At 59.1% G+C, this 24,276-nt stretch overlaps 11 protein-coding genes across 11 annotated transcripts; 7 read left to right on the top strand and 4 right to left on the bottom strand.

The window, feature by feature from the left end:
- Positions 1 to 389: 389 nt before the first annotated feature.
- BKCO1_6000112 (mitochondrial carrier) lies at positions 390 to 1,559 on the bottom strand (the record flags this gene model as incomplete). Its single annotated transcript, XM_020277753.1, has 3 exons — positions 390 to 1,210; positions 1,271 to 1,460; positions 1,524 to 1,559. The coding sequence occupies 3 exons, from the start codon at positions 1,557 to 1,559 to the stop codon at positions 390 to 392; spliced, it is 1,047 nt and encodes a 348-aa protein (XP_020133866.1).
- A 976-nt stretch (positions 1,560 to 2,535) lies between these two features.
- BKCO1_6000113 (uncharacterized protein) lies at positions 2,536 to 4,224 on the top strand (the record flags this gene model as incomplete). Its single annotated transcript, XM_020277754.1, has 1 exon — positions 2,536 to 4,224. One exon carries the CDS (start codon positions 2,536 to 2,538, stop codon positions 4,222 to 4,224), a length of 1,689 nt encoding a protein of 562 aa, XP_020133865.1.
- A 346-nt stretch (positions 4,225 to 4,570) lies between these two features.
- On the bottom strand, positions 4,571 to 6,561 carry BKCO1_6000114 (glucose-methanol-choline oxidoreductase; the record flags this gene model as incomplete). The annotated part of the gene is made up of 3 exons (XM_020277755.1): positions 4,571 to 6,146; positions 6,199 to 6,260; positions 6,313 to 6,561. 3 exons carry the CDS (start codon positions 6,559 to 6,561, stop codon positions 4,571 to 4,573), a joined length of 1,887 nt encoding a protein of 628 aa, XP_020133864.1.
- A 916-nt stretch (positions 6,562 to 7,477) lies between these two features.
- Positions 7,478 to 8,263, top strand: BKCO1_6000115 (toxin biosynthesis ketoreductase; the record flags this gene model as incomplete). Its single annotated transcript, XM_020277756.1, has 2 exons — positions 7,478 to 8,044; positions 8,096 to 8,263. The coding sequence occupies 2 exons, from the start codon at positions 7,478 to 7,480 to the stop codon at positions 8,261 to 8,263; spliced, it is 735 nt and encodes a 244-aa protein (XP_020133863.1).
- Positions 8,264 to 9,058: 795 nt separating this feature from the next.
- On the top strand, positions 9,059 to 10,635 carry BKCO1_6000116 (uncharacterized protein; the record flags this gene model as incomplete). The annotated part of the gene is made up of 4 exons (XM_020277757.1): positions 9,059 to 9,131; positions 9,184 to 10,225; positions 10,273 to 10,369; positions 10,432 to 10,635. 4 exons carry the CDS (start codon positions 9,059 to 9,061, stop codon positions 10,633 to 10,635), a joined length of 1,416 nt encoding a protein of 471 aa, XP_020133862.1.
- A 222-nt stretch (positions 10,636 to 10,857) lies between these two features.
- BKCO1_6000117 (trna splicing endonuclease subunit) lies at positions 10,858 to 12,369 on the top strand (the record flags this gene model as incomplete). The annotated part of the gene is made up of 4 exons (XM_020277758.1): positions 10,858 to 10,964; positions 11,017 to 11,681; positions 11,746 to 12,074; positions 12,148 to 12,369. The coding sequence occupies 4 exons, from the start codon at positions 10,858 to 10,860 to the stop codon at positions 12,367 to 12,369; spliced, it is 1,323 nt and encodes a 440-aa protein (XP_020133861.1).
- Positions 12,370 to 13,406: 1,037 nt separating this feature from the next.
- On the top strand, positions 13,407 to 14,020 carry BKCO1_6000118 (proteasome maturation factor ump1; the record flags this gene model as incomplete). Its single annotated transcript, XM_020277759.1, has 3 exons — positions 13,407 to 13,409; positions 13,465 to 13,861; positions 13,953 to 14,020. The coding sequence occupies 3 exons, from the start codon at positions 13,407 to 13,409 to the stop codon at positions 14,018 to 14,020; spliced, it is 468 nt and encodes a 155-aa protein (XP_020133860.1).
- A 550-nt stretch (positions 14,021 to 14,570) lies between these two features.
- BKCO1_6000119 (ubiquitin protein) lies at positions 14,571 to 15,344 on the bottom strand (the record flags this gene model as incomplete). The annotated part of the gene is made up of 2 exons (XM_020277760.1): positions 14,571 to 14,809; positions 14,873 to 15,344. The coding sequence occupies 2 exons, from the start codon at positions 15,342 to 15,344 to the stop codon at positions 14,571 to 14,573; spliced, it is 711 nt and encodes a 236-aa protein (XP_020133859.1).
- Positions 15,345 to 16,022: 678 nt separating this feature from the next.
- On the bottom strand, positions 16,023 to 17,480 carry BKCO1_6000120 (phosphomevalonate kinase; the record flags this gene model as incomplete). Its single annotated transcript, XM_020277762.1, has 2 exons — positions 16,023 to 17,130; positions 17,227 to 17,480. The coding sequence occupies 2 exons, from the start codon at positions 17,478 to 17,480 to the stop codon at positions 16,023 to 16,025; spliced, it is 1,362 nt and encodes a 453-aa protein (XP_020133797.1).
- An 848-nt stretch (positions 17,481 to 18,328) lies between these two features.
- BKCO1_6000121 (pentatricopeptide repeat protein) lies at positions 18,329 to 22,204 on the top strand (the record flags this gene model as incomplete). Its single annotated transcript, XM_020277763.1, has 1 exon — positions 18,329 to 22,204. The coding sequence occupies one exon, from the start codon at positions 18,329 to 18,331 to the stop codon at positions 22,202 to 22,204; it is 3,876 nt and encodes a 1,291-aa protein (XP_020133885.1).
- A 654-nt stretch (positions 22,205 to 22,858) lies between these two features.
- Positions 22,859 to 24,010, top strand: BKCO1_6000122 (endo-beta-protein; the record flags this gene model as incomplete). Its single annotated transcript, XM_020277764.1, has 1 exon — positions 22,859 to 24,010. The coding sequence occupies one exon, from the start codon at positions 22,859 to 22,861 to the stop codon at positions 24,008 to 24,010; it is 1,152 nt and encodes a 383-aa protein (XP_020133880.1).
- Between the last annotated feature and the right edge of the window lie 266 nt (positions 24,011 to 24,276).

The raw sequence follows: 24,276 nt of genomic DNA on the forward strand, positions 1-24,276 counted from the left end.
ATTTTACGTTCGGGGGCATAAGGCTGCTTTGAAAATCAAGGAGGAAAAAGTTAGTTGGTGTGACGCGGCGGCCGTGTCGACTTTTATTTTGTCTACCTTATTATTCCTCGGGCCTCCCTGGACGTTCTCATGGTCTTCAACGACGATACCCAACTCTACTGTCTTGAATTTCACGTTATAGAAGAGGTCTCGATTTAATGTGGAGGTGGAGGTGGAGGCGATGGCTGCTCGTAGAGGGCTAAGAGGAGGCCTCCGTGCCCGACGGCTTGGTTAGAATCAAGGGCGAAGGGTAGTCGTCAGCAGGGCACCATGTACCAGACAGAAAGTCGGAATCAAGCAATTGAACCCGCAACCATGTTCACTCGAAATGCACGTATCTTGGACAATGTCTAGAACAAATCATCTGCGTTCACGTCTTCGCCTCTACGGCGAGCCAGCCAGATGCGGCCGCTCTCATATACACCTAGATACAAGCCACTTCCGACCATGGTCCAAACAGCGCGAAGGGCACCGCCGCGCCAAATGCCGCGGAAACCCTCCTGGGCAATGATTTCGCGGCCAATGGCCAAGCTCGACTTTCGGGAGCCGCTCTTGCCTGACAAGTCCTTGACAGCAGCAACGGGGCCGTCTCCCGCAGGCTTCGACGTGTTCCCCAGGGCATCCTTGAGGGCGCCCGGTGCCGCGTCGGGCGCCGGCTTGGAGGCCTCGGCAGCAGACAGCATGATCCGCGTCTTGATGAGATCGATGGGGGTGGTGACGACGGCGGCGACGCTGCCGGCAGAGCCGGCGCTGATGGCCGTGATCATGCCGCTCTCGGCAAGCGAACCGGTCCTGGTGCCGGCCCTGTCGCGGTAGCTCTTGAGGTATTCCTTCATGCGCTCAAACATGGGGAACTGGAGGGCGGTAAAGGGCAGGTTGCGGCCGGCCAATGCCGTGTAGCCGCGCCAGAGGGCGAGGGGGTTGGAGCGGAACTTGGCTAGGGTCTGCACGGTGGCGTTGCCCCGGCCGGCGCGGGCGTCGACCATCTGGGCATTCTGCTTGATGACTTCGGCGGGCGTCAGGATCGCGCACGACACGAGCTCGCCGACCGAGGAGGCAATCGAGTGTATGACGGGCTGCGGCAGCAGGTGGGAGTTGTGCGAGGGCAGCTTTGGGTTGTGGGAGGTCAGGAAGGCCTTGAACCCCTCGTAGGTGGTGAAGAATGCTCCTGCTTCGGGCTGTCAGCCGGCCGGGCACTTTTTTTTTGCTTTTGCAAGGTGGGGCAAGGTACAAGAAGGCAATGTGGCTATTATGACGCTGCCGACGCCCTGGTATAGGCCGCGGAAGAGGGCCGGGCGGTTGATGGTGTTCGTTTTGGCATTGAGGTACAGGCGGGCATAGTCGGGCGACTGCAGGCGGGTCTTGAGGGTGTCGAGCGGGTAGACGAGAAGGTCGACGGTGAAGGCTGCGAAAGCACCGGCCTATCAGGAGGGCGGGCGGGTTAGCACAGGCGGGGCTGCGGGGGCGGAGTGGGGGTCACCGACCAGCAGGATGTCGGTGGTGGTGTTGTTGCCGGACATGGGGAGCTAAGGCGTTCTGCAGCGCTCGTGGAGAGCAGCCGGTGCCAGTCGTGATGAGATCAGATAAAAGTTGCACCCCGAACTCCGACACGCCCGATTGCCGCCCGGACGCTACGGGCATGGTGCACATGGCCCACCGTACCTCGTACACGCTGCTTGGCTTGGGACCGCACGCATGCGCCTGCGGGAGCCCCAGCCCCATCTGGACCGCGGTCGGGCTGGGGGCGAGCGTGCCTGGCACCTGGCTGCCAGCCGTGGGCGCGCCGCCGGCGTTGCGCGTGGCAGTGTCATCAGCGGCTCGCAGACGGGCGGCCGTTGGAGTCGCAGGTGATGTGGTCAGCACCGACGTCATGCCGGGCCTCCGCCTAGGTCGGCCTGCCTGACCTGCCTGGCCTCTCCGTCGCGCTGCCTTGGGCTGCTCCAGCCTGCCCGCCCAACACAGCAAGCAGCGAGTGCCACTGGCCGCAGCCGGTGTTGGCGATTGCCACGGCGCAATCACTCGCAGGGACCCTGATGCTCCCGCCGCAGGTGTTTGCCGTGGCGCACGCAAAACAGGAATTCACGGCAACCTGCGCTGGCTGCTGCATTGTGATTCAGTCGGCCGCGCGCTGGCGTCATACCAGCAGCGAACCCCCCCGCCCCGAGCCCAAGGCTCTGCCCTTAGCCGCCGCCTGCCCGCCCGCCCGCCTTGCCCAGCGCTGCAAATCCTGCACCATCCAGCCTTCTCGAATCCACCCTGATCCCTCACCGGCCATACCAGCTAGCTTCAAACAAATACCGCCAACCGTCCACGCGCGCCCGCCCTCTGCCCAACTACTCTCCATACCCGCCTCCTCTTTACTCTCCCAACTTCCTCCGCAAGGTATACAAGCCCCCCGCTCTCCTCACAGCGCCCACTCTGACCTACCACCAGACACCTATCTCACTTGTCACTCCACCTCTTCACCGACGCTCGCACGAGCGCCAGGCCGCCGCCATGTCACAGTACGGCTACGATGACGGCCCACGCCGTCACGAGTCGCGCCGCACTCGCACCCGTGAGCCCGAATACGTCGAGGAGACGTACATCCAGCGTGGCAACGCCCCGCCCCAGCGCGACCTCGTCTACCGCCCCGCCCGCGACGACAGCATCGAGGATATCCCACGCGACTTCCCCCCACCCGGCGCCGAATACCGCCGGACCAAGGTGCGCGAGAATTACGGCCCTCCGCGCCGAGCGCGCTCTGTCGGCCGCCGTGACTACTATGACGACGACTACAGTGACTACGCCCCTGCGCCGCGGGGCCGACGAAGCCGTGACGATCCCTACTACTCGGACGACTATGACCGTCCTCCGCGCCGCGAACGCCGCAAGTCCAAGGTCGAGGAGTTCATGGATGACGCTGGCCTTGGCGGCGTCATGGGCGCCGTGCTTGGGAAGTCGCGCAGCAAGAGCAGGTCTCGTGGTCGGGACGACCGGTACGCCGACCGCTATGATCGCCATGATCGCTACGATGACCGCAGCCGGAGCCGGAGCCGTCACGGCAAGTCCGAACGCAAGTGGCAGCAGGCTGCCCAGGCGGCCCTCGTCGCCGGAGCCGTCGAAGCCTTCCGCAGCCGCAAAGATCCCGGTGCCTGGACCGGCGAAAAGGGCACTCGCATCGCAACCGCTGCCCTTGGTGCTGCCGGCATCGACGGCCTTGTTGACAGAGACCCGGATAAGAAGAGCAAGCGCCACACCGCCGAGGCTGTGATTGGCGGCTTGGTCGCTAATCGTCTGGCAAACGGTCCGAGAGATCGCTCCGCCTCCCGGGGTAGATCTCCTTCCCGCTCACGCTCCCGTGCTCGCTCTCTCTTCAGCCGCAGCCGGTCACGAGGCCGTTCCGTGGACCGTGAGGAAGGAGGCGGAGGTGCCATCAAGAACCTTGCGGGGGCCGGCGCCATTGCTGCCGCCGGCAAGGCCATTTACGACCGTGTTCGATCCAAGTCCCGGCGTCGCAGGTCTCCGAGCAGCTCGAGTGCCGATAGTTACGTTCCCTCGCGCGGTCGCCGGTACGGTCGTCCTCGCGGATCGGCGGATGACGATTATCCAAGGACATCCATGGCCGGGAGCGTAGCGGGCGGCCCCGTGGCGACGCGCGGAAGACGCAACAGCAGCGTGAGCTCGGAATCGACTACGGATATGGAACAGCAACGGAAGAAAATGCGAGGTAAGGAACTCCTCACTGCGGGACTGGCGACTGTCGCAACCATTCATGCGGCGCACGGTGTCTACACGTCCATGGTGGCATCGGAGAAGCGGCGCAAGCTCGTCTCCGAGGGTGAAATGTCGCCTGAAGAAGCTCGCAAGCGGAAGAGCAAGAACATGCTGCAAGATGCAGCAGCAGTCGGTATTGCAGCGCTCGGTGTCAAGAGCGCTTTCAGCGAGTGGAAAGAGATGAACGAACAACGCCACCATGTGCATGAGCTCGAGGCCAAGCGACGCAAGAAGAGGAAGCAACGCGACCGGGCACAGCGCGACGCTAAACAGAACGCCCTGATGAACGGCTCCGCTAATCCGTATGCCATCCCAGCTCCTGGCACCGCGTACCCGCAGTACGGCGCCTCAACCTACGCAGATGCGAACCCTTACTCCGCTGGCAATCTGCCACCGCCACCGATGGGGGCTCCGGCTGGAAGATACTGAGTTAGCGTCACGGATTTTGGTTTTTGCATTCCTACCCCTTTCTTTTATGGTGGTCTCTGGGCGGAGGCGCGGGACCCAAGACTGGCATGCGTGGATCAAGACACACCTTGGGAAAGGGATTACAAGAAACACGGACATGATTGTGGCGATTTCCTCTGCTTTTGTCATTTTACAAACATGCGCGATACCGGTCCTTGAAGGCGGGGGTCTAACGAATTACGACGAGGTTACGACGATAGACTGCTGGCAAACTAATGGCTTTGCGTTCTTCGACCATTACTATAATAGATGAGTTTGATGCCAACTCTGCAGACCAACCACTATGCTTGACGTGCCATGATACTTCCTACCGACGCATGCTTTCCCAATCTTCGGCCAAGATGTCGGCTGCCCGCTCAGCTACAGCATACACGTCAGACTGGATGTTCCCTCTGGGAATCAGCGGGAACACGCTGGCATCCACGACGCGCAGGCCGCCGACTCCATACACGTTCAAACGCGAGTCGACCACTCCTCCCAGCTCCTGCGGCATCATGGCCGCGGATCCGCACAGGTGGAAGTGCGGAATGTACCCATCCCTCACCATCTCTCGCGCCTCGTCCACGGTCTCGACGGCCCTCCCCCCGTTGTGGATCCGCCGGCCGTCCTCTTTGAACAGGCCGGCCAGCGGCGGCGTCGCGCGCAGCCGTTCGGCGAAGAACAGGTGCCGCGCGAGCATCTCCAGGTCGAGCGGGTGCGACATGGCCCGCGGATCGAACCTCGGCGTCGCCCTCGGGTCCGCGGACCGTATGTGCACGCGTCCCCGGCTGAAGGGGTGGTTCAGCACCGATATGATGGAGGCGTAGCACCCGGGCGTGGGCATGGAGAGGAAGTCCTTTGGCGAAGGCCCGGCGGCGGGGGCGATCTGGAAGGGCGCGAGGGTGTACTGGGCCGATGAGCTGCCCGGCGACGACAGCTGGGCTTTGAGCACGTCGTACTGGGCGCGGAGGCTGGCTGGCAGGTCCGAGTCGGAATCGGAATCGCCCAGGTGGGCGGAGAAGAGGTCGGACAGGTCGACCTGGGACACGTGCTGGTCGAGGAGAGGGAGGAACGAGGACGGGGTCGAGCCGACACAGAGCGGCCCTGTGGCTGTGGAGAGGTATGCCGCGAACGCGGCCTGCTGAACGGCGGGATCGCGCATCTGGTCGCCCGACGTCGTGGGATCTCGGACCTCCCACGAGGCGGGCACGGTGGGATGGTCCTGGAGGTTCTCGCCGACTTGCTTGTTGTCGACGAAGCATTCGATCCCATGGCTTGCGAGCAGTTCTTTGGAGCCGATGCCGGACAGTTCGAGAAGCTGGGGTGTCTTCAAGGCACCTGCAGCAAGTGCAACCTCGTGCTTGGCCGAAATCTGGTGGCTGGACCCGTCTTTGGCCGTGAAGCGGACACCGGTTGCCCTGCACGATCCATCGGGCTGCCTTTCAACCACGATCTTCTCGACCAGGGCTTCAGTGAGCACCCGCAGATTGGGGCGGCGGAGAACGTCGTCGGTCAAATATGCGGAACCGGCATGGCTCCTGGCCCGAGTGGCAGGATGGATGTTCGCTGGGGGATTGAAAGCACCGCTTGCATTGCCCGAGACCGGATCGCCGGTCATTTCCAGGTTGAGGGCGTTGAACGCACGAGGCCAGGCCCTGCTGAATGGTGCAGACCCGTCGGTGCCGCCGAACGAGACTTGAACCGGGCCACTGTCCCCCTGTGCGCCCTCAACCATGTAGTCAAGCATAAGCCCTTCGCGCAGCTCCTTCGCATCGGGCTCCGTGAAGGTGTGGAACTTGCGGAAATACGGTGCAATGGATTTCCATCCCCAGCCGGCATTGCCCAGTTTCTCCCATGAATCGAAGTCGCTCTGGGATGGGTATATGATCATGCCGAGGTTGATGCTGCAAGTGCATGTGAGCAATGGTGGCACGGCCTTCTGGCTTGTTGACTTACGCCGATGAGCCACCAAGGACTTTGGCCGTGGGCTGGCCGATAGAGCGGCCATTCAGGTGCACCTGCAACGATGGTCAGTCCCGAGTGACGAACGCTGTTTGGACAGCCACAGACCTGAGGTTCACTGGTGATGCACCAATCGTAATCCGGATCGGAATATGTGCTCGCGGCAAGGCCAGGAATGGTGATTTTGGGGTCATCGAGGCGGTTTTTGCCAGCCTCCAGCACAAGCACCCGGATGTCCTTGTTTTCCGTCAGTCGTGAGGCGACCGTCAGGCCCGAAGTGCCGCCTCCGATGACCACGAAATCGAACTCGGCCAACCCAAGGCCGGTGGAGACGGATGTATCAACTGCAGCCGTCATGATGCCCAGCCGCTGCCGGGTCATCGAAGGCCATCACAGCTGCTTTCATATGCTGCCTGCTACCTGCGCGTTGCTTTCGACACAACCCCACCTTCCGCGACGCCGCCTATCGGTCAGATAATAGGCGGCGCAACTAAGCCGGGCCTGGAAGCTGTTTCTATTGGAGGATGCGGCTGGAAGCTGGCGTGGGGGCCAGATTGCGGGCGCTTTGCGTCGTTCCTGCGGTGGGGCATGCCAAAAGCGGCTTATGATCCACCTTGGGCATATGCTGCGAGAGAGGGCTTGAAAGTATGGGTCAGCGTGTGGTAACCACTTCCTCAACGTGTAAACGCGGCGCTTGTTCATGGGTGGAGCTAGGATGATTGAAGATTGCTATTAGCGCGCTGTAGAAAGCCGGTGGTGTTGCTTAAGTTGAGCTGATATCATGGAGAACTACCACAGGCGTAGTTTTGAGAATGGGTGTGGTAGGATTCGAAGGAGCTATATGTTCGTATTACTCTTCGCCCTAGCCCCCAGCCACAACGCTCCTCTCTGTGGATGCCTGTGTAAGCATCCACACCAGGATTGACTATTCAGCGAGTCAGGTCGGTAGAGACGGCTGATTTGAGGAGATAGGTGTTGAAATGCAGGCACGGACATGTTGATTATAAAGTGGTCTGTCAGCAAGTTAAAGCGGCGTGTGGCTTGCTGAGGATCACAACGCATGCAGAGGATGCTTTGTGGAGCCTTGGCTGAGTAAGCGTAGTCTACCGGCCTTGACATTTTGCCGACGCTTTCTCAGCAACCGGCTGAAACAACGTGCCGGACCGGCCGTGGAGCTGGTACAAAAGCGTGCCATTACCACTAATGGACGAGACTCACTACTACATCCTGCCACTCTCAGCTCACCAACCTTCTTACAACCTCAGACTTCCAGATGACTCAAACATACCTTGTGACCGGCGCCGCCCGCGGCATTGGATTTGGCCTGGTCGAGTCTCTGGTGCAGAGGCCCGGTGTGACCGTGGTTGCTGCCATCAGAGACATCAGCAAGAAGGAGGGAGTGGAACGACTCAACGCCAAAGCCGCCAAAGGATCCAAGGTCGTGGCTGTGCAGATTCGCGCCGGAAACACCGATGATGCCCAGGCACTTCCTGCCGCACTGTCGGCACATGGCATCGACCATTTGGACGTCGTGATAGCCAATGCGGGAATCTCAAACTACTACGGCCCTGCCGCCACCACAACACTCGAAGCCTTCCGGGACCACTTCGAGGTGAACACCATCGGATTTGTCACGCTGTTTCAGTCTGTTCTGCCTCTCCTTGAAAAATCGCAGAAGCCCATCTTGGTCTACGTTTCCTCTGCCGTGGCCTCCATAGGGCGACCGATACCTTTGCAGTGCACCGCCTACGGTGCTTCCAAGGCAGCCGGGAACTTCATCGTTTCCAAGATCGTCGAAGAGAATCCGAAGCTGATCGCTTTCGCAATCAGTCCGGGATGGGTAGGTCGAACCAATTATGTCGGGATTCCATCAGCTAACCTTGATGAACAGGTCCAAACCGATATGGGAAACACGGGGGCCAAGACGGCTGGCTTGGAAGAGGCTCCAGAAACGGTGGAAGGTAGCGTTTCGGGTATCCTAAACCGTGTTGACAATGCCACGCTGGAGAGGGATAGTGGAAAGTTCAAGGATTACAAGGAGGACGATATTCCGTGGTAGACATGCCATGTTGTTCCGTCTTTATGAAGCCTTATGGAAAGCTTCCTCGGCTCGAGCGTCAATGTGGGGTCGCCTTTTGACACCGGTTGAAGGTGCTGTATGTGATGAGCAAAGAAACAATCTCCTCCTTTCACCACGTCCGTTGTCTTTTCGCCGTGAATCAAGCAGCCTTGACCCCTCGGCATCTTGGCGCAACCGTATCAAACCGGTCAATCCCATGACTCACTCCCAGCTGGTGTTCACAGAGCTTGGACGAAGTATGTTTTCCATCGCAGAAGAGCATATGAACTTGGAAAGCAAGGGCGCGATAGAGGTACTTTGTCGGCGCTCATCGAACAGTGATAAAAAGGCTGTGGCGAGGAGTGGGGTTGTTGCGGTAGACGAAGCGGCAGTCATCGTGGAGAAGATCTAGTTCGGTTGCGCGAGCGACGCCCCGGATGTCGTGCGAGCACGCCAACGCACGCGAGTAAGAATCAACACTCGGAGACACTCCCAACTTGCTGTCGGCTCAGGAACTACCGGAGACAAGCGGCGGACTCGAGTTCTCAAACCTGTCCGGGTGCTCTGGAAACAGAAAAGGCACCGGAACTTTCCTCTGTTCAGCCAAGAAAATCGTGGCAAGCTGGGATGTACAGAAGCTCGTCATACCTAGCGGGAATGACCATCTTTTTGATTCCCCTCATGCATTAGCACCGGTTGCAGATCCATACAAATAATGGCCCGCCAAATATTGTCTCACCTTCTATCTTGACCCATCTGCAGAATCCTACACCGCGACAAGCCTAACACAGGACAATGTCGGACGCCAAGGAGGACCTGAATGCTACGGATGTCGAGTTGGACAACCCGAACCGTAAAGTGGTCAAGAGTGAGCTTCAGTGCAGCTTGTCATTGCCGGTGGGATGCTAACGAAGCGACAGCCAAATGGTATCGATCAACCATATACAATGCCGTCATTTTGGGAGTATGCAATCTGCTGGCACCGGGCATATGGGGCGCCATGAACTCGCTCGGCGCAGGAGGGGCGCAGAAGCCGTATCTGGTCAACACAGCCAATGCCCTGACTTTCTGTCTCATGGTCGTCACATGCATCTTCTCTAGCGTCGTGGTGAAACGGATTGGAATCAAATGGACCCTCATTGCCGGCACACTAGGCTACGCACCGTACGCAGCGGGTCTCTACACGAACAACCGGTTCGGCACCGAGTGGTTCGTCCTCTTCGGAGCCGCTCTCTGCGGTCTGTCGGCAGGTATTTTCTGGATGTCCGAGGCAGCAATTGCCCTATCGTACCCCGAGCCTTACAACCAAGGACGGTTCCTGGGTCTCTGGCTGAGCTTTCGGCTGGGTGGACAAATCCTTGGAGGAGCCATCAACTTGGGAATCAATGCCAACAGAAACGAAGCCGGCTCAGTGTCATACGCGGTGTATCTGGTTTTCATCGCACTGCAGGCCCTCGGCCCGTTTGCCGGGCTGCTCCTGAACAAGCCGTCGCAGGTGCAGAGGAAGGATGGCGTGCCAGTGAAGCTAAAGATCACAGCTGGCACCACAGCAGAGCTCAAAGACACGGCAAAGCTCTTCTTTAGCAAGAACTTCTTGCTGATTGTGCCACTGATCGCGCAGGCCGTCTACTCGGAAGCCGTCGTCTTCACGTTCCAGTCCTTGTGGTTCACGGTGCGGGCGCGAGCATTGGGGTCGTTCCTGTCGGGCATTGTCGCCATGGCAGCGGGCAACGTGCTGGGAGCATTCCTCGACCACACCAAACTCAAGCTGCACACGCGGGCGCGGTGGGCCTTCTTCACCGTCTTCGGGCTGCAAGGAGCATGGTGGGTTTGGGCAACAGTGCTGGTGACCGAGTTCCACAAGGCGCAACCCACATACGACTGGGTGGACGCGGGCTTCGGCAGAGGGTTCGCTCTGTTCCTGTTCATGATCATCGGCTTCCAGATCCAGTACATGTACCTGTAAGTGAGCCAGCACCCTGGCCTTGCGGCGACTGACGGCAGAGCAGATACTTTGTGGTGGGCAACCTGGCGGATAACGAGCCTGAAGTCGTGCGGATTGCTGGTCTGCTCAGGGCGACAGAATCCGCGGCGCAGGCAGTCAGCGTAAGTCTCGACGATTTGCAGCCATATTGGGAGCAATCCGGGCTAACGTTCACCATGGACAGTACGGGCTGAACAGCATCCCAATCATGGCCGAGGTAGGAGGAGTGTATCTGAACTTTGGGCTTTGGGCAGTCGCGTTGTTGCCGGGATGGCTTGTGGTTCGCCAGATTGGGTACGGCTTGGGAGACAAGAAGGTGCATCGTGAGGCCGACCTGGTGCAGGAAGCGAGAAACGAGGCGCCGGGAACCGAAAGCCAGTCGAAATGAAGGCGGGGGCAGTGTCGGCCGGGCATACTGTAGACATTGTCGATAGGTAGATAGACTGGGGCGGAATGAAGTGGCCGCAAGGCGCGTGCTGGGGCCAGCCGTCGGTTGGCGCCCGTGCGCCGCGCGAGTCATGCAGATCGATGATTTTCCGACCCATCTGCACTTGCACCTGCATCTGCATCTGCGCCGGCTGCTCCCCACCATCAGCCCTCCTCCGTCAGAATGGCCGACATCGACGAGGACGACGTCTCGCAACTGCCCACGCACAATGCCGACAACGTCGACCTCAGCGACGAGACGCAGGACTTCCGCTTCCTGACCAGTTTGTCGTGCGTTGCGTCATTGCGCCCCGTCTTCCGCTCGGCATCTGACATCACGCAGCATCTCTGACAATGGCGCCTCAAAACTCCCCAAGCGTGGCGAGAAAGACTTCGAGCCACATGCCACCTCGTTGCAGGCCAGTGCTCTTGATGCCTCACGCCAGGCCATGCACCAAGCCATCTCAAGCACCCGCATCCACAACCCCAAGAATCACGTCGTCGCTACCTACGATCCCGTCTCCAACATGGCCCGCGTCGACCAGGTCAAGGGCCAGGCTTTCCGCACAATGGGAAAACACATTTCTGGCGTCATGTGGCTGCTCCCCGAGGAAGCCTTGTATCTGCTCGAGCGTGGCTCACTTGACATCCGGTGGCCGTCTGACGATGGTGAGGACGAGGGTCTTCCTATGAGTCTGCAGGGCGCGTATGCAGCCTTCATTGGCATGGAGGACTCTGCCAACGGCCACCTCACGCTCGAGAAGTACACTGTCTATGCTGGCTTGAAACGATCTGGTTACATTGTGACCCGCGCCGACAGCTGGGATGGTGTCAAACACGTCAATCACTCCGCGGATAAACATCCCTCACCCTCCATACTGCAGAACTTCTGGAGCTTTGGCGTGTTCCGTAGCCTATGGTCATTTTTACTTCCTGCATCACGCCGCGGCCCGAATCCTGGTGCTGCCCTCGGCCCTCTTGTATCACCTGGTTTATACCGGCACTACAGTAAGTTCCGTGCTGCCCTAGAGCAGCCAAGCGACTGATACATTCTCTCTCTCTCTGCCAATAGATGACGTCTACCGCCTACTAGACATTGTACAGTTCCATGACCCTCGGCAGTTGCCGCAATTCTCCCCAGAAGAGTCGAACCAAGACCCTTTCCGTGTTGCTTACTCTGTCTACAAACCGACGCCAGCGTGGAAGAAGTCTGCGCCGGGCCCTCCGGACTTCCGCGTCGCTGTGGTCAATGCGCGTGACACGTCCGTTCCTACATTGCCGCAGTTGAACGATCTTCTCGCCTCGACACCTTACGATCCGCCCAAACCAGATGCGCCGCTTTATCAGAAACTCAAACAGGGTCACCGGAATGTAATTCTGGCGATCGTCGACCAAGGAATCGTAAGCTATGTGAGGATGGCGGACGCTGGATTTGGCCTTGAGAAACTCTATGAAAGAACCCCTCGCGGTCAAGGCTCCAAGCGAGGCGGCTTCAGAGGTCGTGGTCGTGGCCGCGGACGTGGCCGCGGACGGTAGTGATAGAAGCAACTCGCCTTTGCGAAACGTCAACGGTAGGCCACGTTATCTGAGGACGTACCCGAATGGCGAAGCTAAGGACGCCCATCTCTTTGATGGTATGGGGGATCTTGGCCCACAAGGAAGCGCGGGAGACCTCCCGTATCCCGGCGCCTTGTGAAGGGCTGATAGCGGATCACGCATCTTCGCATCTCCTGGGCACATGGAAGCTCATCAACGCCAGTAAGCGTCACACAAAGCTATCACCGCACCCATCATGCCACCTGCAACCTATCGGTCGTGCAGACAATACACACCAGAAGTTAGCTCAGGACAAACGCTCATGTGGACCTCAGCATTCACAGCAGTGCAAAGCGCGGTTGATCGATCACAGTAGGCCACAACGTGAGTCATTGATCGAAATGACATTGGGATGTTTGTGGACTCTGCCACAGTATATGGCAGAAATTGGAGATGCCTGAACACCGCCGAGGACACAACGTTCTTCCTAGGTGGGCAATCGGATCCAGTATATGGACGCATTTGTCCGCATTTAAGACTAATATTGATTTTAAACTACATATATAAGTATCTCTGTGAGACAGATATAAGTGGACTCGGTCCCCCTTACGTCGCGTACCTCGTCGTGTCAACCCGCTTGGCTATGGCCGACTTCAGGATTTCGGAGCGGGGGTTGCAGCTGTCCCATTTGCTTTGCTAGCCGTTCATCACGTAGGAGTGGCAGTTGTATATGAAAGGATGGCAAGGAAATGGTAGGTCGGGATGGCTAGGATAGAGAAGTTGAGGTGCTCCATGAGGGAAGACAGCGCGAGCAGAGCGAAGGCTTGGTGGACCAACCTGGAGCAGCTGGGCCTTCCTTATATAAGCTGAATGCGTACAGCGACGCCAGCCGGGACTCGACTGATCGTCTATATGATCCATTAGTGCAAAGTCATATTCGGAGTCAAGCTGCGACGGAACCGTGAGGATGCAGTCAAATGGTGGTTCGTCGCACGTTGGCGGGCGCACGGCCAATCAGACGTGAGCGGCGTCGCGCGTCACTCAGCAGCCTGGACCCCAAGCTTCGTGAGCTGCAGCTCCGGAGCCTCAGCATCACCGTCGCCGTCACGATCCATTTCCGCCTGCCCAAGCCGCACTTCCCGCACAGCCTTTCCCATACAATATACCGCGTTCTTCGAACTTTCGCCCCCCGCAATCATGGTAGAGCCCCGCCCTGCCCGCGTGTCGTCGGTATTGCTAACATTGCCGCCGCCAGTCACTCCGCATCACACCCGCGCCCTCCAACCCCAAGAGCACGTCCGCCACGCTGGGCGCTCCGTCAGCCCCCGGCGTCCATGACACTCTTCGTTCCAACCTTGGTCTGACCGCTACCTCCGCCGCTGCGTCGTCGTCCAACACTCCTGAGCCTCAGCTTCAGTCGTCGCACCCTCTTGAAGCTCGTCTGGCCAAGTGGCGCGCCACGCAGGATGCCTTGAAGATGGAGGGTCTGCGCCGCACCTTCGGTATGGGTGAGCCTATCAGACGTGGTATGGAACTCAAGCTAGCGGCTGCCGGTGAATGGAGGCCTGCTGCTCTAGGCGGTGCTAGCAACGTCCACGGTGATATTCTCTCTGGTCGTGACACCGAGATTGGTTGGGAGGACGTCTACAAGGGTAAGCCTCGCCGTCAGATTTTGGCGTTCCCCTCCCTCCCCTCCACTCGTTCCTGCGTAGGCCTTGTATGCTAACTTGAGTGACACACCAGGAGACGATCTCCGCGAGGCGCCGGACTTCCATACTGAGATGGAAGCACGCATGAAGATGAACTGGTAAAGAGAGGGGTCCCGACATGTATGCAAATGGCGCTACCGACATAGATAAGCCAAGACGACGGTAATGGAACACTGGAATTCTATTCATGCTCCACTGATTCACGGCCTGATTACAAATTTGGCAAGGAAGGAATGTCTTAGAGTATTGCATGACGAAGAGCTGATACGTCTTGCACGATTAATTGCACAGTGCCATTAGACTTGTTGCGGTCCTGAACATTTGGCGGTGACGATGATGGTGATAACGATGATGATGAGCTCCCAAACGCCATTTCTGCCCATGTTCGCTTTGCCTCACGCCGACCAGAAAGGAGGAAAGAGAAGAAAGAGAAGATCAAAAAGACGACAAGCCATTGCACTTCCGGCTGCAAGACCGTCTTGACCGCCGATGAAAGCAACATGTACACAACCCCGAACGCTGTCGTCAGTCAAACACTGGACGCATGCACTCCTCGGACCGTCTCTGGAGTACTGGTATCTTGGAGGATAAGATAGGAGCAACTGGAGGCCTCATTCTTCGACAAAAGGCAATCCAAGGTGGCAGCGAAATATCATAGGATTACACAGCGACACCTGGCGGTCGTCTCACCATCATCGTGGTCGCGGCTTCCTGTCTTTGCTGTCTTCGCATCCTCTTCATCGACCACTTCCTGCGGCTTGACCGTCATGTGAACAACGTTGGGGGATTCTGCCTGGAAGCGGCAGTCTTTCAGCGGCTGCTTATCGTCGAGCATCCGTCCGAAAGAGATCAAACGTATCGCGCTGGGCGACGAGGGCCGCGGCTCCCACTCTGTCGAGGACTGTTAGCATGACATGACCCCATCGCCACCATACTGGACTGTTCGCGTCGCACCTTCGCGCCAATCCCTCCATATCAGTTCCTTGAGGGTGTAGACGCTGATGTTGAAGGGGTCCATGTTCTCGACGGTGACATTGCGCTTCCGTAGGTACTTTTCGTCGATCTTGTAGGGATGGCGGGCGCCGCTGGTGAGCAGCAAGGTAATGACGACCTGAGGACCGCTGGCCGGATCCGGCTTCGCGGCGGGAGTGTCCGAAGCGGGCCCAATGGCCTCGGTCTCGGAGCGAACGAGAGCCGGTTCGGGCGACGGCTGCTGGGGCTCGTCGAGTTTGACGTCTGCATCTTGCGGTGTAGCGTTGGGAGTGGAGGCGGGAGGCGGTATCGACGAGTCGTGCTCGGGGGCCGGCTGCGGCGTGAGGGTGCTCATTTCGACGGAGCTGTGTGGGGGGCCGGCTTCATTGGAAGCGGGTTGGGCGGGCGCGTCGGCGGATGCTCGAGAGCCTCTGCGAGGAGGAGAGGAGGCCATGGCTTGGGGGTTACCGGGGGGCGCCAGCGACAGGGAGGGTAGGCGGTCGGGGGGCAGATCCGCGCGGGCGATAACGAGCGGCGGCGTTTTTCAGGGCTATCGGCGCAGAAGCAGGGCGACGTCGTCGAAGCGGCCCGTCATCGAGCCAAGGAGCCTTGAGAAGTGCCAGGACAGACAAACCGACGGACAGGTACGGACGGGGTTGAGGCTGCGCTGGCTGTAGGGCGGGACTTGCGCTGAGGGAGCGCTCGCTTCCCTTGGCAAATCAGCGTTGGCTTCCTTCAGCACCTCTTAGTAGCACGCCTGGCCAGGCCTCGGGGCGGCGCCGCTTGACAATGGCCAAATGCCGCCTGCTACCTTCCGCCGGCCACCCGCTCCCACGCGGCGTGCCTCGCCACAGCCCGCGGACGTCATGGTCGCGCGCTGCAGCTCGTGGCGCCATGCCCTGGCGCGCGGCCGGGCAACAATGGTCGACTGGCCTGCGCCCGGCCAGTGGCTAAATGAGCCGGCTGCTCGTCCTGGAGTGCAGGCTGCACGCTCCACTGCCACCAGAGCGACGTGCCGATCTTCCGCTCCCACCCTCCCGCCCGGTGGGGGCGCCTGCGAACTGCTGCCTCTTGGCGCCTGGTGAGCGCTGCTTCTGACGTCTGCATTGCTAACCTACAGGTCCCTCGGCCTTCACTGCGCCCACCGCCCGTACGTCGCCGCGCTCTCGAGCCGCACGCCCTCCATCTCCTCGCGCACGCCCAGCATGCTCACCCGCCCAATGCTCACCCCTCCGGCCGTGCTGTCCGCCCTCCACCCCCGGAGCATCCCTTGCAGCGTCTCCACCACCTCAGGCCGATCCTCTATCAGTAGGGAAACCGCGTCGTATCCACCCGCCCCCGGCACAACGCCGCCGATGACCCCCGGCACTTTCGAGCACGCGTCCAGCAGTGCCGTCTGCTCCGCCGGCTCAATCGGCACACCCGACTGCTGCGACATGTCTCGGATCAGCCGCCGGATGTCTGCGATGCAGCTCTTTAGCTTCTCGTAGTCACGGCTCTTGCTTTCTGCAAGCGCGACCAGCTCTGCAGCAAGCGCTTCGTTGCTCCCTTGCAGCCGCGCCCACAGCGCACTCGCCACTTCCGCCTGCTCCTTGCGCCATGCGAGCACCTTCTTCACCATGCCGGGCGTCTGAGAGCCGCAGTCGACGTCGCACATGACCAGGCGGATTCCGTCAGGGACTTTAACCGCGGACTTGGTAATCACCGTGTCCCACTTGCGCGAAGGCTCGCTCTCCTCCACCAGACCTCTCAACGCGTTGGCGAACCCAGCTGCCCCCGGTTCTCCATGAGCCGACAGAAGCGACGGCGAGAACCTGCGATACAGACAGGAGCCGAACACTGCAGACGCGACGTCGAAGCCGGAGCCAACCTTCCCCTGAGCGGCGCAATGGGCAGCCTGCGCGAGGTTGTGCAGCCGCAGCTTCCCTTCGTCGGTCGAGAGCGAGAAGGCACTTTCAGGAAGGTAGTGGGACAGCACAGCGCCGGTGAAGGCGGTCACCAGGGCTGCCGAGGAGCCGAGCCCGGTCTTGTGCGCCTCCCACAGCGGCACGTTGAAGCTCTTGAATCGTTCGCCGGGCGGCTGGACGTCGGCGGGGCCGGCGGAGTAGTAGTCGTTGTCGGCCAGGATGGTAATCGAGGCCGGCGCAATGCGTTGCGGGGTGATAGCTGAGATGTAGGTGAGCGCATAGCTGAGAGCCGTCTCGACGAAGGGGTTGCGATGGAGTGCTTCTGTAGCGCGACTAGACGCGGCGGTTGGAATGAGCGGCAGAAACACCAGAGACGGTCATTGGCATCCGGTCACCATGCAGGGCGGCACGAAGGAGAAGCACACTTACGCTTGGAGCTGAGTCACCTCGATGCCGCCAGCGGACTCGGCCAGCCTGTAGCCATACTCCCAGGTCGCGCCGACGAACTGAGGCGACTGGACGATTATCTCAGAAAGGCTAACGCCGGAGCCCGTCGACAGCGGGCGGACGAGCACGTGGATGCGGGCACTGAGGCCAAATACGAGGCCATTGAAGTCGCGGTCGAGCACCAGATAGCCGCCGGCAAGCAGGACCTTGCCGGGCGCAGAGACAGCCACGGCCATAGTGAGGGAGATGGTCGAGCGTTGCACGGCGGGCGGGCACAGGTTCCGCCGGATATGAAGCAGCAGCGGGGCGCTCGGGGAGACTCCTCTGGGAAGGCCGGGATCTCGAGGCCTGGCGCTCGGAGCAGCGGGCGCGATTGGAAATCAAGAGGCAGAGACGGCAGAGGGCGGGGTGCAGCTCCGCAGAATGTTCGTGGAGGATGAGTCACCCGGGCTGACTGCAGGCGCCGCAGCTGGCAGCCCCAGGAGCGCGGACGCGGCGGAAGCAGAGCGCTGTCACGAGGAGCTGCGCAGCCCGCCCCCCGACGCCCCCCGACGCCGCTGTGTGGCTCGCGTGCGATCGAACAAGCCTAGCTCCTAGGAAACTACCGGAGCGCCCAGTTCGCCGCCCGTGGATCGCGCTTTTTTGCTGCCTCGTAGGCGTCACCACTACAGCTGTGTTTTTTCCGCAGTGCTGCCTGCGCGATCCTTAGGCCAGCGCCTGCTTCCGTCTCTCTTTCGTGGCCGTTCTACCTCCTTCTGGCGTGGCGACTGTCTTTTTACCTGCCCCGGGCCGCCGCCCTCGCTGCATCCTACTAACACCTCGGCCACACTGGTCTGAACCGCCTCTTTCCCAACACACCCTCCCCTCCCAATTGGAAGCGCGTTCCTTTGGCGGCACCGTCGTCAAATGAACCTGCAACACCGCCTTCCTCCGAGATAGAAAATGTAAGCTTGGCTCCCCGCTCCCCGCTCCCCGCTCCCCGCGCTCGGCAGTCTCGGGAGCGCGCTCCAGGCAGCTATGGCTAACGCGACACGCGCCTCTCCAGTCTCGCCCCTTCGCGCTGAAGGGTCACACCGTCTTCTAAATGGTCTTCAAGACCCTCAACCTCCGAAGCCTCAGTCTTGCGAAGACTTTCACCCACGGCTACGCCCAGTCCGTTGTAGCCGCCTCCCAGTCCTCCTACGCCTCCCAAAACTTCAGCCACGTCTCCAATCGCTTCGCAAAACACCCCTCCCAGCAGAATGGCTATGCTTCCTCGGCTCAGCCTGGCCCGAGTGTCAAGCCTCTTCACCCGGACCACCATGACTCTGGGCTAGCCGCTTACTTCGATGCCTGGCACAAGCACCAGAGGCTCGAGAACCGCGAATGGCATCAGTTCCAGTTCGCCAAGCGCATCGAATGGAAGCCGCCTTCGAATGTCCAGGAGGTTGAAAACGCCACAAGGGACACATCTGCTGCGACCCTCGAAGATGTCGACTCTGAAGACAAGCCGGCGCGCGGTGCAGTCGACCGCGCGTACAGCGCGAGTGCTGTAGACGACTTCAAGCAAGCGGTTGACCACAAAGCAGAGGCGGAAGCATTGGCCAAGATTGACGACGCCATCAATCGGGAGATTGAGCGTCGCCACAATGAGCCTGAGAACGATGTGGAAGATGCTAGCTCTGTCGCCGTCGACCTCGAGGGGGATCGGTCTCATTCGTCCGCCGCTGCTTCCCAGGCCTCTCCAAGGATTTCTACGCCCCAGTCATCCACCAGTGCTCTCACGTCCGTCTCCGAGGCCGATACATTCGCCACCCAGTTGGAGAAGCTTGTGGAGGGTCGCCATTATGCTGAAATTCCTGCCGTCTTTGAGAGCATGCTCATTGGAGGCGTCAAACCCACGGCTTCTGCATACAACGCTCTGCTGGTTGCTGCAATCCACCTCCCTAGAGCAAAGCACCAAGTTGTACCTAAGGCGCTGGATGTGTATTCGGATATGCTAAGGCGCCGCGTGCTTCCGGATCCCAAGACATACTCGATCCTGATTGAACTTCTCTCTGTGCGTTCTCTGGAGGTCTTGTCCTCGAAGCAGGCCCTTGAGGAAAAGCGCGTCAGGTTTGGTGGAATGGATGAGGAAGGCAAGTTCATGCTTCAATCCAACGAAACCGACTTTGCCATCCTCTTGGAAGACGATTCGCTCAACATGGCCATCAAACTTTTCAATACGGCATCCGCCATTCAGCTGGACAACACTTTCTCTGAAAAAACTTACCGCAGACTGATCACCGCGTGTGCTGAACTCGGTCGTGTCGAGGACATGGTTCGCATCTACACTCACATGGAATCCAACAGCATTCTTCCTCGCGCGGAAATGTTTGTCCCCATGATCCACGCGTTCGCAACCTCTGGAGACTTGCGATCCTCCGTTGAATGTTACGACGAATACAAGGCCTTGGCGATCGCAAATGACAAGGGAGAAAACTCCATGACCCGGAAGGACAACGACGTATACGCTGCTCTGATCAAAGCCTACACGGTATGCGAACGCTTGGAGGGTGGGCGCAAGTTCTTTTCGAAGGTTCAACAAAACATCGAGGACCCAGAACGCGTTGCCAGCCTCCGTGACATTGTTGGTCTAAAGGCTTTCATTCCGATCTGGCTCAAGAACGGCTCGTTCCAGGATGCTGTCACCCATGCGCGGGAAGAGCTCAGCTCAGATGCTCGCAACGTGGCCATGGCTGCCATCTGCGTCCGTGCTGCAGACTCCAACTCTGTGGAGATGGCCATGAGTGCTTTTGAATCTCTCCCGGAGCACATGGAGGTATCTGTCCCCGCAGTTGCTATGGTAGCAATGCACATCCGTAATGGTAATATCGAGGCAGCTCAGTACTTCTGGAACATTCTCGAAGTTTCTGACGCAAAGCCCCTCTTTGTTGAACCCTCCGCGATGCTCGCGATTGCGCTCATTGGTAGTGGTCATGCCGAGCGTGCGTTGCGCCAGAACCGTCTCATGCTGGGTCGTCTTCGCGATTCGCAGACCGGAAAGACGAAGATGGAGGCCGTTGAGCAGATTGACGAAGCCGTCGAGGTCATTGGCCATTTCATGATCAAGCGGGGGATTGTTCCACCGGCAAAGGCTAGTATGGAGCTGTTCTGGACTATGGTCGAAAACGGTGGACTTCTTCCCTCGGTCGCTGCGCACCTCCTGGCTGGCCTCGGCCCTGACGGAGTTGCTCAGCTTGCGTCCGAGGATCTCACGCTTCTCATGCAGATCCAGGCTGGCATGATTTTGAACACCTCTGCCATGGACATTGCCAACCAAGCTCGCTTCTCGCATGTGCTGGAGGTGTTGATGTCGCGCGGTACGCCAATTGACAAGCAGACCACAGGCTTGATTGAGAAGGTTCTCATGAAACTTGATCGTCCTGATCTCTCTCGCCGTTGGCAGGCCTTCCGTTACCCGGTCATGCAACCGATGTTCACCCCTGTTCCATTCTCCGCATTCGGCACCCCTCCACCTGTGGCACCCGCGTCCATGTATGAGGACAACTTCGACCCGTATGCGGCGACTACTGATAACAAGGGCTCCGTCGCCATTACCGATCTTCTGGAAAAGACTCACGGACGTTCCGCTTCTCACCTGAACGAGGCTCTCACGAAGTTCAGGAACATGAGACGAGCTGGTCGACACCCTCGTTACTTTACGTACGCCAAGTTGATCACCGCTGCCGCTAAAGAGGGACGCATGGACCTTGCTCAAGATATTCTGTCGCTTGCCAAACAGGACGTTCCATTCCAGCCACAGCACCGCATCGTTCGGTACGGCTGGGTGACCATTTTGGACTCGATGGTTGCTGCTTGTCTCCAGGCCGGCGACCGCAAGGGAGCTGCTCGATTCCATCAGGAACTCCTCGACATGGGTGCTGCACCGTCTGCAAACACTTTCGGCCTGTACATCACGACGCTCAAAGAATCGACGAAGACCTTCGATGAGGCCACGGAAGCTGTCAAAATTTTCCTAAGGTCCAAGTCCGAGGGCGTCGAACCGTCGTCGTTTTTGTACAATGCATTGATCGGCAAGCTGGGCAAGGCTAGACGTATCGATGACTGCCTGTTCTACTTCCAGGAGATGCGTACCCTTGGCATCCGCCCGACCAGCGTTACCTACGGTACTGTCGTCAACGCTCTCTGCCGTGTCAGCGATGAAAAGTTCGCCGAAGAATTGTTCGAAGAGATGGAGAGCATGCCCAACTACAAGCCCCGTCCAGCTCCCTATCACAGCATGATGCAGTTCTTTCTCACTACCAAGCGTGATCGGAGCAAGGTCCTATCATACTATGAGCGGATGCGGTTGAAGGGCATCGAGCCTACAACCCATACCTACAAGCTCCTCATTGACACGCATGCGACGCTGGAGCCGGTCGACATGGCCGCCGCAGAATCCATCCTGGAGCAGGTTCGTCGGTCTGGCCAGCGTCCCGAGGCAGTCCATTTCGCTTCATTGATCCACGCCAAAGGTTGTGTGCAGCATGACATGGCTGCTGCCCAGGAACTGTTTGACTCGATTCTTGCCAAAGCAGAGGTTCGTCCACAAGCTTGCCTCTACCAAGCTTTGTTCGAAGCCATGGTTGCCAATCACAACATCGGTGCGACTGAGGCATACCTTGCGGACATGAGGGCTAGGAATGTCGAGCTGACCCCGTACATCGCCAACTCGTTGGTGCATGGCTGGGCGGCTGCGAAGAACATCGAGAAAGCGGCGAGCATCTACGAGTCGGTGCCGCTTGGAAAGCGAGAGCCGAGTACATACGAGGCGATGACTCGGGCATATATGTCGGTCGAAGACCGCACCGGTGCAGCGACGGTGGTCAAGGAAGGCCTGTCTAGAGGCTACCCCGCCGCTGTGGCCAACAAGATCCGGGAGCTCATTGGCGGCGGCTGGGCTGGTGCCAGTGAAGGTACTGAGGCACTTGCAGTGTAAGCTGCATTGCCAGATGTTCCCACTTCAGCTATTCTCTTTCACTTCCCGGGCTTGATTGGGAATTCTTATTTTTTGGTGTGCCCTTGTCTGGAGCGGGGCGACCAATATGGGATGAAAAAGGAACGGATGAACAAGCGGGATGTGGTGGAAGAGCATCCTGCGGACTGTAAAGCGCAGGAGTTTTGGCGCATGGCATGGGAGTCATATAGGCGTTGGACGGGCGCTGCGTATTCAGGCGCCTGGCCCCCCTCCCCTTTTTTTTTTTGCTTTTTTTTTGCGATTTGCGCAAGGCAGCTGTTGCTTTGTACTATACCCGGGTTAGACATCTCCTCTCTCATAAAGCCATATAAGCTTCCAAGAGCACAAAGCTGCTACCGCCGTCTTGTGATGATGCCAGTGCTTGGGGAGGCGCATGGACCGTTTTGGCAGCGGCAGGGCGTCCGTGCGCGCCTGCAAGGAATGTCTTGCGTCACCAGCTGCGAGCTGTTCTGATCTCCACCACTCCACCTCCACTGCGCTTCCGCTGCCGCCTTGAAGCGCTGGCCCTGTTCCCCGGAGCAAACCGCCCCTTGACCTGGCATTGCCGCACCAGTCCCGACTGTGCCAACCCCGTCCGCCTGATCCGTCGCGCGCAATTGCCGCGTTGTAGACGCCATGGTCCTCGAGGAGGCCACAAATTCGAGAAGCGCACCGTCTGATAGCTTTGCCGACAACGCCTATCCATCCGACGCCGATCCGTACTCTACTCCTGATCGCGGTGGGCAGAAGTACGTCTACCAAATCAATTTGGACGAATACCCGCGACCGCCGCCGATCATTGGCCTTCTCGTGGGTTATCCTCGTGCACGCGCTGCCACCACTGTCGCCGAAACTTCAAAGGCTGCAGCACACGTGTTGCGTCGTCCTTTAACAGAGGAGGAGGCAAGGGCGCTGGCATATCATGTCACCAAGGCGAACAGCACGGCAGCTTATGGTGCATCGGCCGGCGCCCTTTTGGCAATGGTTCGTTGCTACCAGACCAGGCAGGAGTTCAAGTTTCCGTTTTGGAAACCGTCGACCGTTCCAGGCTGGAACCCTGACGTTCTGGGCCCCTTGAAGGGGCAGGCGGCACGCACGGCGTACCATTTGCTTCGCATTCCGCCGTATTGGTTCATCGGCGCCTTTACTGCAGCGGTACTATCGCAGCCCTATGGGAACGTGGTAGCAACCGTCGCAATGGCGCAGGATGAGCGGCTGAAGGCGGTGAATGAGGCCATTCAAAGGCTTTCCAGGAACAGGTCAGGCCTCCCTAGTCGACAACCCCCACCCAGCGCTCCTTACCCAGGCCCAGCCCCGCAAAGCGGTGGCAACGACGTGTACGATGACATGTCACCAACCTCTGGCGCATATGCCGATAGTCCAGTCAACTCGAACTCGCGCACATCATCCGATCCGTCCCAGGATGCCGTACCGCGTTGGGGCCAGGGCCAGCCGGTTGGTCAAGCCCATTCAGACGACGATGCATCGCCGACCGGCGGCTTAGGTCCCATTGATTCCGGGATTTCTTCAGGCGGCGGATCCGCATGGGACCGTGTCAGACAGCAAGCTTCGTCAGAGCGGGGACCATCACGGGGATCTTCTGCACCCTGGGCCAAACCAACACAGAAAGGACAAGGTACAGGATCGACCTTGGGCGACAGCTTCACTTTCTCGAGCAGCGATGAAGAGAGAGAGCTTGCAAAGGCAGAGGCGCAAAAGGATTTCGATGATAGGCTCGAGAAGGAGAGGAGAGGAGCTGATTTCAATGAAGGCAGCAAGAGGTGGTAACTGCATCTGCAACTCGGTATTGATGGAGCTCCTAGACCGAGTTGATGGTAGGCTAGAAAAATGCTCATATGTCACTAGCAAGACTAGTATTTGAAGCTCACAAGACAGCCTTTACGTCACCACAGCAGCACTTTGAACATGACGCGCTCGCTGGTACTCGTACATGAACAGTTTGTTTGCCCGGTCTAAAGGCGAAGTCTGTTTCCTTTCCTTTGAGAAAAGGAATTATGCAGACAAGGTGGGACAAGGGTACAGGCGCCTACTGC

This window comes from Diplodia corticola (genome assembly GCF_001883845.1).
Source record: "Diplodia corticola strain CBS 112549 chromosome Unknown scaffold6, whole genome shotgun sequence".
NCBI lineage: Eukaryota > Fungi > Ascomycota > Dothideomycetes > Botryosphaeriales > Botryosphaeriaceae > Diplodia > Diplodia corticola.